Source organism: Mytilus trossulus, unplaced genomic scaffold, assembly GCF_036588685.1.
Source record: "Mytilus trossulus isolate FHL-02 unplaced genomic scaffold, PNRI_Mtr1.1.1.hap1 h1tg000244l__unscaffolded, whole genome shotgun sequence".
NCBI classification, from domain to species: Eukaryota; Metazoa; Mollusca; class Bivalvia; order Mytilida; family Mytilidae; genus Mytilus; species Mytilus trossulus.
Genome location: NW_026963317.1, coordinates 2,837,204 through 2,850,940, shown reverse-complemented (window position 1 = coordinate 2,850,940; position 13,737 = coordinate 2,837,204). Strand labels below are relative to the sequence as shown.

Genomic DNA, 13,737 nt, shown 5'->3' with positions numbered 1-13,737 from the left:
AATGAATTTGCAATACCTTAAATAAGATCTAGAGTACAAGTATAGAATCCCTGCTTAGAGCCAATTTAAGTTTCAATCAACAAATTTAATTCAGCTACTTAAGTGTGTAAATTCTCCCTACTTACAATCTGTCATCCCTCCAATCACAGAGTTTTAGCTCTTTCAGCTGCCCCCTGTATGATATATCAAAACCATTCTACATTAGGAGTATAAATTCTCCCTACTTACAATCTGTTATCCCTCCAATCACAGAGTTCTAGCTCTTTCAGCTGCCCCCTGTATGATATTTCAAATCCATTCTACATTATGAGTATAAATTCTCCCTACTTACAATCTGTTATCTCTCCAAACACAGAGTTCTAGCTCATTCAGCTGCCCCCTGTATGATACATCAAATCTGTTACAAATTTAGTGTGTAAATTCTCCCTACTTACAATCTGTTATCCCTCCAATCACCGAGTTCTAGTTCTATTGTCCCTGTATTATGTCTTGTGTACATCCTGGTCAGTAAACCATTCAGGGTATGAAGATGGCCACAAAGGTAATAAGCTGCATCCCTGTTAATAAATTCCATGATCCTTAAAACATTTTGAACTTTGATTCTAAAATTAATTATTTGCGCACAAGTCTTTAGAAGTTGAGCAAATGTGTGCATCAGCTTGGAGAAGCTCTGTGATTTTTACAAAAATTACAGGCTTTGCATTGACTTTGAAAATTTCATGATTTTTTAAAAAATTGATTGGCAAGGTTTTCATTTTTTATTTAATTGTTTAACATCCTTTTACTTTTTTAATGCTCTTGAATTACTTTAAATGTCTTAACACAAGAGTTTGCTTACTTCATTAAATTTCTGACATTGCTTTCCTCAGCATCTACAATAAGTGATGTAGTATAATGGCCAAACCATAGAGTCATATTGCTAGAATTCATTGCCTGTTGTGATAAATCTTGCAACTTTGTCCTCCTTTCCTGTCAAAATAAATATGTAAAAGGCAGATTTTAATGGCAAAAAATACAGAATACTACATTTTAATATAAAAAAAAAAATTAAAGGAACATAATACTGTGAAAGTACTTTTATTCGTGGGGTACCAATTTTCATGGTTTTCGTGGATGACTTCATCCACGAATTTAAGTGTCCAACGAAATAAAACAACCATTGTCCTAATCACGACATGGAAAGATCCCCATCTGTAGGTTTGACTACTGATCAATATGATCTAGTCGAAGAGAATATATTGAATAACGCCAAATCTGAGAATACTTCACAAGCAGTCACAGAACTACAACAATATGCAGAATTATACCCATTTAATCTCTAATAACCTAAACTGTACAATTTTTGATCTTAAAATTCTCATAAAAAATATTTTTGATTGATGAAAGTCAGATTTCCGGACTTGATATGCTAGTATGATAAAATGTTCATTTTATATCCTCCTAGTTCTCGTACATATGGGAAATCATAATTCCATGCTGGGCTTGATTTTGATAAGAATTATTTGACAATTCAAGATAAGTTTATAGCATTTGTTTATGTCACTGTTTTCTTAAGATGACATGTTTATGGCCTAATTAACACCTTTGGTGGTCTTTCATCTGTTAATCACTTTATCATGGGTTAATAAGTGTTATCACTGCAATTTACACGGGTCAATGTTTACTTTGCAATTACTTTCAATCCAGACTGTTTGTAACCTTCGTTTCTAAAGGCTTTAATTTTTAATATGTTTTTTAGAAAAATAAAATCCACGAATTTAAAAACCCACGAACATGTAAATATTTCTCAAACCACGAAAATTGATACCCACGAATTAAAGTACTTTCACAGTAATAGCCGTCAAATTCATGTTCATCGATTTGATTCAAATTGCCATATTTGATTTACAACATACTTAAAACTAATATCCAAATTTAAAAAAAGTCTAAAATAAACAATTTACAATGCATGAACTTGATAATCTGTATCAATACTTCGTGTGTAGTTTAGTCTAGATGCCTTCTGTTTAACCATTGATGTTATCTCTGAAGACTGCCGAAGGATATAACCCGAAATATTTGTACACCTTTCTCAATGAAAAATCATGAAATTTTACACCCGCAAAAATAACCCCTATACGGTTCTTTGCAGAATATTTATTTGTACTTACCTTATTCATATATCCAAAGAAATTGAATGGTCTACGAGGTCCAGGAATGGGCGCTGCATCCATTGCTATTACTGAATAGTTCCCATAAGGCTTCACATGGGTAAAGGAATAGGATGAAGGATGTGTCCAACCTTGTTCAGAATACTTCCTGTTAATATATAAAAAATTTGTAAGGGTTCCTCGGAACCCAGTGTCTCGCCTACTTTTGCTGTAAATCGCAGGCTCAACAAAAACTAGAGGCTCTAAAGAGCCTGTGTCGCTCACCTTGGTCTATGTGCATATTAAACAAAAGACACAAATGGATTCATGACAAAATTGTATTTTGGTGATGGTGATGTGTTTGAAGTTCTTACTTTACTGAACGTTCTTGCTTCTTACAATTATATCTATAATGAACCTTGCCCATTAGTAACAGAGAAAAATATTTGGTAAAAATTTACATAAATTTACCGAATTAATGAAAATTGTAAAAAATTGACTATAAAGGGCAATAACTCCTTAAGGGGTCAATTGACCATTTAGGTCATGTTGACTTATTTGTAGATCTTACTTTGCTGAACATTATTGCTGTTTACAGTTTATCTCTATCTATAATAGTAATCAAGATAATAACCAAAAACGGCAAAATTTCTTTAAAAATTACCAATTGGAGGGCAGCAAGCCAACAACCGATTGTCCAATTCATCTGAAAATTTCAGGGCAGATAGATATTGACCTGATAAACATTTTTATCCCTGTCAAATTTCCTCAAAATGCTTTGGTTTTTGAGTTATAAGCCAAAAACTGCATTTTACCCCTATGTTCTATTTTTAGCCGTGGCGGCCATCTTGGTTGGTTGACCGGGTCACGCCACACATTTTTTAAACTAGATACCCCAAAGATGATTGTGGCCAAGTTTGGATTAATTTGGCTCAGCAGTTTCAGAGGAGAAGATTTTTGTAAAAGATTACTTAGATTTATGAAAAATGGTTAAAAATTGACTATAAAGGGCAATAACTCCTAAAGGGGTCAACTGACCATTTCGGTCATGTTGACTTATTTGTAAATCTAACTTTGCTGAACATTATTACTGTTTACAGTTTATCTCTATCTATAATAATATTCAAGATAATAACCAAAAACAGCAAAATTTCCTCATAATTACCAATTTAGGGGCAGCAACCCAACAACAGGTTAACCGATTCATCTGAAAATTTCAGGGCAGATAGATCATGACCTGATAAACATTTTTACCCCATGTCAGATTTCCTCTAAATGCTTTGGTTTTTGAGTTATAAGCCAAAAACTGCATTTTACCCCTATGTTCTATTTTTAGCCGTGGCGGCCATCTTGGTTGGATGACTGGGTCACGCCACACATTTTTTAAACTAGATACCCCAATGATGTTTGTGGCCAAGTTTGGTTTGATTTGGCCCAGTAGTTTCAGAGGAGAAGATTTTTGTAAAAGCTAACGCCGGACGACGGACGACGGACGACGGACGACGGACGCCGGACGCCGGACGCCAAGTGATGAGAAAAGCTCACTTGGCCCTTTGGGCCAGGTGAGCTAATGAGGAAACAAATCAATAAAAATATTCCTCTTGATACAATCTTTTGATTGTAAGAAGCTACCATGTACTGTCCAAGTTTGGTAAAAATCCAGCATAGTTTATGAATCTAATAAATGCTTTAAAAACTTTAACTGCAGACTTTACAGGTATGTAATGTTAACTGGAAGAAAATCTAAGTCAATTTACAAAAGTAAAATACGAAAAAGTGGATTTTTTTTTTTCAAATTTACTTCTGGATACTATCTTATGATTATAAATAAGCTTCTGTTCAAGTTTGGTACAACCCAGGATAGTTTAAGAAAGTTATTTAAATTTAAAAAAAACTTTTACCACAGAGTGAATGTAATGTTTCACTGCAGAAAAACTAAGTCCATTAAAAAGTAAAATACGGAAAAAATGGATTTATTTTTTGTAAAATTTGCTTCTGAATACTATCTTATGATCATAAACAAGCTTCTATCATAGTTTGGTACAAAACAAGGATAGTTTAAGAAAGTTATTAAAATTCTAAAAACTTTATCCACAGAGTGAATGTTATGTTTCCCCGCAGAAAAAACTAAGTCCATTTAAAAGATAAATACGGAAAAAATGGAATTTTATTTTTACAAAATTTACTTCTGGATACTATCTTATGATCATAAACAAGCTTCTGTCCAAGTTTGGTACAAACCCAGGGTAGTTTAAGAAAGTTATTAAAATTCTAAAAACTTTAACCACAGAGTGAATGTAATGTTTCCCCGCAGAAAAAACTAAGTCCATTTAAAAGTTAAATACGAAAAAAATGGAATTTTATTTTTACAAAATTTACTTCTGGATACTATCTTATGATCATAAACAAGCTTCTATCCAAGTTTGGTAGAAATCCAGTATAGTTTAAGAAAGTTATTAAAATTTCAAAAACTTTAACCACAGAGTGAATATTTGTGGACGCCGCCGACGACGACGACGGAAAGTAGGATCGCTTAGTCTCGCTTTTTCGACTAAAGTCGAAGGCTCGACAAAAAAACTTTATAAGGACTGACAATAAATATTATATTATAACAACTTTGATACAGTTGAATCTTATATGCTGACTTATTTAGACAATTAATTGTTTAATTTTAACCATTTGACAGAGATTGTGTTTGACACATTATACAGATTTAACAGTTAAATAAACTGACTGTTGATGTAGTGTTTGACCCAAACTAGTTTCTGAACCATCATGTTTTGACTCATTGTATTTTGACTTAAATTTTCAAAGTTGTGTTTTCACATTAATAACTTTACAGTGACTTGACTGTTAGTAGATATAGGAAGATGTGGTGTGAGTGCCAATGAGACAACTCTCCATCCAAATAACAATTTAAAAATTAAACCATTATAGGTTAAAGTACGGCCTTCAACACAGAGCCTTGGCTCACACCGAACAACAAGCTATAAAGGGCCCCAAAATTACTAGTTTAAAACCATTCAAACGGGAAAACCAACGGTCTAATCTATATAAACAAAACGAGAAACGAGAAACACGTATATATTACATAAACAAACGACAACTACTGTACATCAGATTCCTGACTTAGGACAGGTGCAAACATTTGCAGCGGGATTAAACGTTTTAATGGGCCCAAACCTTCTCCCTTTTTCTGAAACAATAGCATAACATCACAACATATAAAAACATACGATAAAATATCAATTAGCAGACTTAACTCAATCAAAAAACGTATGATTACACAAAGAACGAATAAATTTGATCTGCGATATCTGAATACAAATGCACAGTTAATTAAATATTAGAGACAAACAGTCATGACCAAAAGGCTATCAAATAAATTCAAACACACTGAGAAATATTTAACCAATCAATGTTCACTTTAGAAAAAAAACGTTTTTTTATAATCTTGAAGTTTATACAAATGTTGTAAGAATAAGTGAAAAATTGAAGATATTACAAATAATCAAAGCTGGTATACAGCCAAGATCCATATAAATAAAAAATGACAAAAAAGCATTATAAACAGTATCAACAGGTCGAATTAACAAGAAAATACGATTTGAGAGTACTCGCATTTACTGACAGCTAGTTAAAAGCCAAAACCAATTAATAGTAAAAAATCATGCATCAGAGACTAAAATCGACTAAAACACATCACAGGGATTTAGTATTTTAACGTCATTAATAGTCAAAGAAGACATGACTTGTGCAAATGTTGTTATCCACCAATTGCAACTCATTCAAAATTTTGACCAAATTGCAATTTGTTTTATTAAACCAAATTGTTCAACTGGTCAGAATATTGAACAAACTGTTCAGTCAAAATGTGAAAGTGCAATGTGATAAAATAAAACATACTTACAATCCTATAAGACTTTAACTCCACTTTAATGATGATGTGACAAGATTAGTTTATCAGTTTGTATAGTTATATTATAGTCATTTCCATGCTGAAGGGGAAATGTTTATTTTGAATTGCTATAAAATTGTCCAAACTATAAGCTTTCATATAGTTTTTCTTTCTAAAAGTATTCTTTATTTACAAGAATCAGATATCATTTTAAATAAAACATCATATATTCAGTAAATATGTGTGAAATAACAATATGCTATTGATAAGTTTTCATGGGGAGATAACCTAAAATATTATTCTTTTGAATAAAGACTTTTTGAAAGAAAAAAATATTATCTCCCCATGGAAACTTCCTACAAACATATATTGCAATTTTACACATATTTTACTGAATATGAAATTTTTTAATTCACATAATGTCTGATTCTTATAAATATAGACTACTTTTAGAAAGAAAAACTATATGAAAGCTTAGTTTGGACAATTTTATAGCAATTCAAAATAAACATTTCCCCTTCAGCATGGAAATGACTATAATATACCAATACAAACTGATAAACTAATTTTGTCACAACATCATTACAGTGGAGTTAAAGTCTTATAGGATTGTAAGTATATTTGATTTTATCACCTTGCACTTTCATGACTTGGCTGTGGTTTTCTACAGCAGTTGGTTCAAATTTCTGACCAGTTGAACAATTTGATTTTATAAAACAAATTGCAATTTGGTCAAAATTTGAATGAGTTGCAATTGGTGAAGAGCAACACTAACAGTTAAGTCACTGTAACATGTTCATTTATTTGCTGACAACAGTTACTAAGGTTTCATTTAAAATTATTTAAACAACGGATTATTACAGTATTTAGGCTTCATCGAATGACTGGTGTTTTATTTCATCCTATTGACTGGCGATGTTGCATTTGTTTTCAAATTATTTATGTTCTGTTATACAGACAGATTTATGGGTCAATATATCATATGTGAAAACTGACACTCATTTCCCCATTTCACTGGAAACATAAATACATAAACAGAAATTTTCAGCTTAAGAATCTTAAAAAACATTGGGATAAATCATAATATTAAAGGATGGATGTTAAAATAAATAAATGCAGAATGTGTTTAAGGGACAAAGATGGAGCCCCCACTTGCATATAACATTATAAAGGGGTGTAACTCAAGAATGGTAAAAGTGATGCCAACTTGTTTGGATCTTGATCTGAGTTCTGTAGTAATAAGCAGTATGTATAAGTTTTATAATTTTTGGTTGAGGCAAACTACAGTTAGAGAACAGAAACCAATTTTGGGACCTACAGACTGACAGAAAAGGGTAAAAAAAAATCTGCTACAACTGATGAACAAGGGAAATAACTGAAACTCAAATTTATGGGCCCTATCTAATAAATACTTTTTCTACAGGGGTCACTGCTGTACTGACATACCTAAACAAGTTCCTCTTGTCAAAATCTCCTGGCACATCAAATGCATCTACAATTAAGGAAAACGGCTGACATTTTTCATTCAATGATTCTTTTTGTATTCATGAAAAAAATATTATTCATGTTTGTCTAATTATATGAATCAAATTTGATATTACAAAAATGTAGTAAAATTCTTTCTTTTCTGTAATAGATTTTGAGATAATTCAATACATTTTTATAGTTGTAGAAACATATCTTTTTACTATAAAGAGTATGCATAATCAATTAATTTAATTTCATAAATAGAAAAATGATGGGGTTATACAGAGAGCAAAGGTAAACTAAAAATCACTCTCAGGGCTGTTATAGAACCCTGGAAGACACTTTGAAATCTCAAGTTTAAGTGGTTTTCAAGTATAGTGAAAATGTAAGTGAAATTGTAAATTTGCCTCTAAGGTGCAATATAATAACCTCATTTTGAATGTGCATGTTTATAATTCTACAGCTCTGAGAGGTTTAAAATTTTTGTACCAACAGGAATACATCTGTGGAGTTATTTTTCATTATACATACCATGGTTTCCTTTGATATCATACCATGTTGTGTCATATGCTTGTTTACAATCATTGACAGTTTTCTGATAGAGCTTCCACTCTTCTATAAACTGTTTAGATCCTCGTTTATCTGCATACTTTGCATCAGTTAAATCTCCTAAAAATGTTCATTTTAATTATTGAATTTACTTTATCTTCACAAAACTAATATAGTTCGTTATTATAGTTTGTTCTCATGTTGTACTGTTATACCACTTTCCCTGGTTAGGGGAGGGTTAGGATCCCGCTAACATGTTTAACCCCGCCACATTATTTATGGATGTGCCTGTCCCAAGTGAGGAGCCTGTAATTCAGTGGTTGTCGTTTGTTTATGTGTTACATATTTGTTTTTCGTTCATTTTTTTTACATACATGTAAATAAGGCCTTTAGTTTTCTCGTTTTAATTGTTTTACATTGTCTTATCAGGGCCATTTATAGCTGACTATGCGGTATGGGATTTGCTCATTGTTGAAGGCTGTACGGTGACCTATAGTTGTTAATGTTTGTGTCATTTTGGTCTTTTGTGGATAGTTGTCTCATTGGCAACCATACCACATCTTCTTTTTTTTTTTATATAAGTACAAATGTATATATGTAACTTATTTTAAAAAGTGGTGACCAATAATATTGAGGTACATTTTCTGTTAATAAAAGAACACTATCAAGGAAAAAAACATTACACAAATGTATAGCAAAGGTAAAGTACTAATGCAAAATTCCATTTCATTATTGGAAATGTTTTTTTATTCCATTTCATTATTGGAAATGGTTTGTAAAAGTGATCTGCCATTATTTAATGTGCAAAGATGGCGGATGATGTGTCTGGTTAGTATTTCTTTGGTTGATTTTATAATAATTATTCACTCTTCACAATTGCGGATCTTTCACGTCTTAAGGTATTATTAAATTTAAAACTGAATTACTAACAGTTTTTTTCATAGTTCAACCACTAAATGAAGAAATCAACCTTCCGAATAAAACTGGACAATATGGGTAACTAAAAAAGATACTTTTTACTCAGCTGTAGATGAGACATTTAGTATTTCTACAGTTACATACCTGAAACTATAACAAAATCTGGCCGTATATTTGTTATATGTGTGAGACAAAACTTTTTCAAATCAGGAGCTCTACTAAAAGCTGAGAATTTACTGATGTGGATATCTGTAACCTGAAATAGAACCAATACAAGTTAGTAAACACCTATGAATGACACATTACATGGCAAAACTAAAATTCAGGACAAGTAAATAAATTTATAAAATTCACTTGATTGCAATCAAAGTAAGGAACTCATTTGAGTATAAATATCTGATGTACAATGTACTTTATACATTCAGTCATATCAGAAGTAAAACTGTTTCAAAATCTTGAGTCTGAACATACATGTAGGCAATAAAACAACAAAACCAATCACAAAAATGACAATTATAAACAAATGAAAACATTCAGGAATAATATGACTATAATTCATAGTAAAATTGCTTTCTATGTTAAGCAATATGCTATTTCTTTATGTCTTTGCAATAGGCTAATTTTCTCAAATCATGTCTTTAGTTGAAAAGAACGTAGATTATTCAATCCCTTATGACAGCACCTACTTCAGTTTTAAGCATCAAGATTCAGGATAGTTATTCTGCAGGATAATCTAGAAATAATTTATGTTCAGTAAGGTGCATAATTTAGCCATAATCTCAAGGTCCCCACAACTAAAGGGAGGGTGACCCTAAAGGGAGGGTGACTAACTAAGTAGATTTTTATTTCCAGATACAAATTTGTGCAATATAGCATCAAACTTTTTCTCCCATTCGCTCAACAGTGATGTCAGAAGTAATGATACTGTTGATACATACATGTACTAGAAAATTTGTCATATGGTACCATGTGAGTCTCAACAGATATGACAAACTAAAACCACAGGCATTTATCTCAGAAAAAAATGTCCTGTATACCTTAATATAACACAAGATACTTAACTCGCATTTTAGAAAAATGTCAGCTGGGGAACAACTTCTGTTATAAGCCGATTTCTCAGCTGTCAACCCCACTAAAACTGGTAATTTCAACAACCGAGAAATTGGCATATAACAGGGGCGATATAACAGAATTTGGCTACTGTCTGACATTTTTCTAAAATGCAAGATCTAGTTTAGTACAGCACCTTGTGTTTTATTAAGGTACATGTACATGTATAATATTGGAAATTTTCTTTGCCCAAAACTGACTTATTACTAGCATCATTTCCAATTTATTTGACATGCATAATTGGTTCTTATTTTGGCATGCCCTTATTTGAATCAGGATCCGTTCCTGCCCATTCATGTTCGCACCCACTCATGTTTGCCCCTTTTCACTTTTGCACCCTACATGTACATGTTCGCACCCAAAGTCTGTTCGCACCCTACATGTTCGCACCCAATTTTAATAGACCACTTTCGAGTTCATCCGTCACTGGAAAAACTCGTCAATTATACGCGCCTTTATCGCAGTCATCTGTGCGTTTAGGGGCGTCGTCACTTCCTTACAAGGTTGAGCGAGTGGTTGGAAAATTATAATTCTATATTGTACGAATTATTCGGCAAATTGAATTCTGAAAATAGACAATCAACACTGCTGTCATTAGGGAATTGTCAGGAAGTACCTACAGAGCAACCATTATTTCTAGTTTATCCTGCACAAAAACGATCACTAAGACGCTTGATGAACGTAAATAGTGCAGGGATACAGGCGAGCCCCTCTATCTGGTAAATGACGTCATAAAGGCGTGTATAATTGACGAGTTTTTGCCGGTGACGGATGAACTCGAAAGTGGTCTATTGGTTTTGTAATCAAGTTTTGGCAAGTAAGTATATAAGTGTAATTGTTTCTGTTGTCTCAGCATTTTTTATTGTGTTGAATAAATCTTAATTATGTTTTGGATAGTGTATTGTTAAAAAAAATAATATTCCTTTGTAAATAAAGTGGGATTCTGTCAAAGTTTTATTTTGTGTTGAATAACTCTAAATCATGTTTTGGTTAGTGTATTGCTATAACTTTGTTTCATTGACTTGTTTCAAAATGGAGTGAGATTCTGACTACGTTTTTTTTGTGTGTTGAATAAATTTTATCATCTGTTTGATCATGTTTTGGTTATACGTAATAGTGTATTGCTATATTTTATTGTTTCATTGTTACAGATCAAAGGGACCAAGCTGTTAAAAACAATTATCTTTTGTGTTTTTCATTTAAAATCTTCAATCTTTTACTCATACCAAGCTATAAATACATTCAGTATTTCCACGATAGCAATTAAAAACATCAGTCATGATTTTCAAATTATTCAACAGGAATTTGAATTAAAATTGGGCGCAAAAGTGTAGTGTGCGAACAGACCTTGGGTGTGAACGTGCAATGTGTGAACGTGAAGGGTGTGAAAGTATATTGGGCGCGAACGGACCTGATACCCCTTATTTTATTAAGGAGTTTCAAAACCTGACGAAAAGTTGTTAGACTTATAACATACCTGTCAACTCACCCGTTTTTTGCGGGTGACACCCGTTATTTTCACCTCTCACCCGGGAGTTTTTCTTTACCCGGCGGGTCCCGGGAATTTCTAACATTACCCGTTTCACCCGGATTTCTGACCGGAATTGTTTCCGGTATTTAGAAGTAATACGACCTTCGGTTTTATCGGTCTTTTTCAATGTAACCAAAAGTCAAAATGTAGGACTGTTTACCTGAGCTACGTAACGATATTTTCAACAAGCTACAAGATGAGTTCAGTGACTATCAGTTGACCCCATTAGATGAACTTCCACTTTGCACTTCCCCTGAAACTGACATTGGTACATTTTGGGGCGAAATGTCCAAGTTGCATGACATTTTTCTTAACAAGCCAAGATTTTTTGTTTTGTCAAAACTTGCTAAAACATTACTGGTTTTGCCAAACAGCATGCAGACAGTGAGAGGGCATTTTCTTTAGTAAAGAAAATAGCTACAGAGTTTAGGGCTGATCTTAATAAGGATACACTGTGTGCTCTTCTTCCTTGTAAAATGAATACACATTTGCATTGCTATGAACTGAAACCAAGTGCAGTTCTTTTAAAGAATGCCAAGTCTGCTACTATGGAATATAACAATAGTCTGAAATAAACTTGTATACATGTTCTAACTGTTTCATATACATATTGACTATATAAATTATATGTAAACATATTTTTGTTCTTCAATTAAGCCCGCAAAATGTCGTACGCGTTATGACCTGAGATTTTTTTTCTCAATGCAGGTCATGACCTGACTTTTCATTTTCAGAGGTTGACAGGTATGCTTATAAGCTTCTGTAACGACCTGAAGATAAAGGTATAAAGGTGGCTTATGTAACGACCCAAAGATAAAGGTATATTAAAGATATAAATGGTTTATGATCTGATGCAAAAATATATCGTCGTGTCATATGTTTTCGTATGTCATATGTTTTCGTATCAACCACATTTCGTCGGTTTCGGCTGCATACGCGTACATTGTGGCGTGTTTTTCGGTTTCTATATTTAGAACAACAACACCACTACAACTTGACATATTTAAAACATATTCAACGTCGCTTTTTAAAGACGTTAGAACAAATTAAATAAAACTGACCTATTTAGCCATTTTTATTTAATGTCAAAAATATGCATCACTAGAATAGCTATAGAAAAAAATTCTGAAGGGTTAAAATAAAGTCCAGATATGTTTTTTGCAAGTCAGATACCGGATCTTCAAGACATATGACTGTCATGTGTTTTTTGGACCGTTTTAATTACAAACCAGCGAGTTAAAATTAGTAGGGTTCTTATATAAAATGGTTGTTCAAAATCTAATTATTCAATATTTCATTTATAATTTTTTTGTATACATCCTTGATTCATGAAGATGAAACCGTCTTGACTTTTTATATTTAATCCTAAATTTTGAAAACTGCATTTTATTTTAGAAAAAATAATGTATTTTGTACAAACCAGGTGCCAATCTGAAATTAATCAAAATCTTAAAATTTCAGCACACAATTTACCAACCTAAAACTATTTACTAGTAATGTTTAGTACTGAAAAGTATTTATTTACTTTTTTTATGATTCAAGCGATCATTAGAGCCACGACTTTAGAAAATATTAATTTCCGGATTTTGTAGTCATTTCCTGTCCGTATACTGATCCAATTTTTATTTCATACGAAAACATATGACGCCGTTTTTTTGACATACAAAAATCGCAAAGTAATCGGAAACAGTAAAAAATCGTAGTAAGCATTGAAAAAAAATCTAGATACCTTAAATCAATCTACAGGACATGCTTTTTAAATTTGAGTAAACACCGGAATAAAAACTCAACAGTGAAAACTGTAAGCAGTGAAAATTGTTATTAGTACGAAAACACATTACACGATGATAAAGCATGATAAATTATCATTAATTGTAGGACAGTAAAAGAAATTAAATACGTAAAGGTTCAGAACCACAGGCACTTGTCTCAGAAAAAAAAAATACCTATATACCTTAATATAACAAGGTATATAGGTAAATTTTTTTCTGAGACAAGTGCCTGTGTTCAGAACATAAAGGTTCAGAACGTGGTTGAAATAAATTTCCTGTGAACATTTTATCTTTGAAATATACTTTTTCTGATGCAATTTTCATTTAGAATTTCACATAATTTGATTTCACATGTTTCATGAA

General features: G+C 32.2%; 1 protein-coding gene across 1 annotated transcript in view; it reads right to left on the bottom strand.

The window, feature by feature from the left end:
- The window catches only part of LOC134701472 (transmembrane protein 62-like), a 42,310-nt gene that overhangs the window by 28,369 nt on the left and 204 nt on the right, over positions 1–13,737 (bottom strand). Inside the window, exons 2-7 of the mRNA XM_063562627.1 lie at positions 9,106–9,217; positions 8,026–8,163; positions 7,474–7,519; positions 2,151–2,298; positions 839–969; positions 435–557 (exon numbers count right to left, since the gene is read on the bottom strand). Of these exons, the coding sequence (XP_063418697.1) occupies positions 435–557; positions 839–969; positions 2,151–2,298; positions 7,474–7,519; positions 8,026–8,163; positions 9,106–9,217 (698 nt within the window). The remainder of the gene's footprint in view (positions 1–434; positions 558–838; positions 970–2,150; positions 2,299–7,473; positions 7,520–8,025; positions 8,164–9,105; positions 9,218–13,737) is intronic.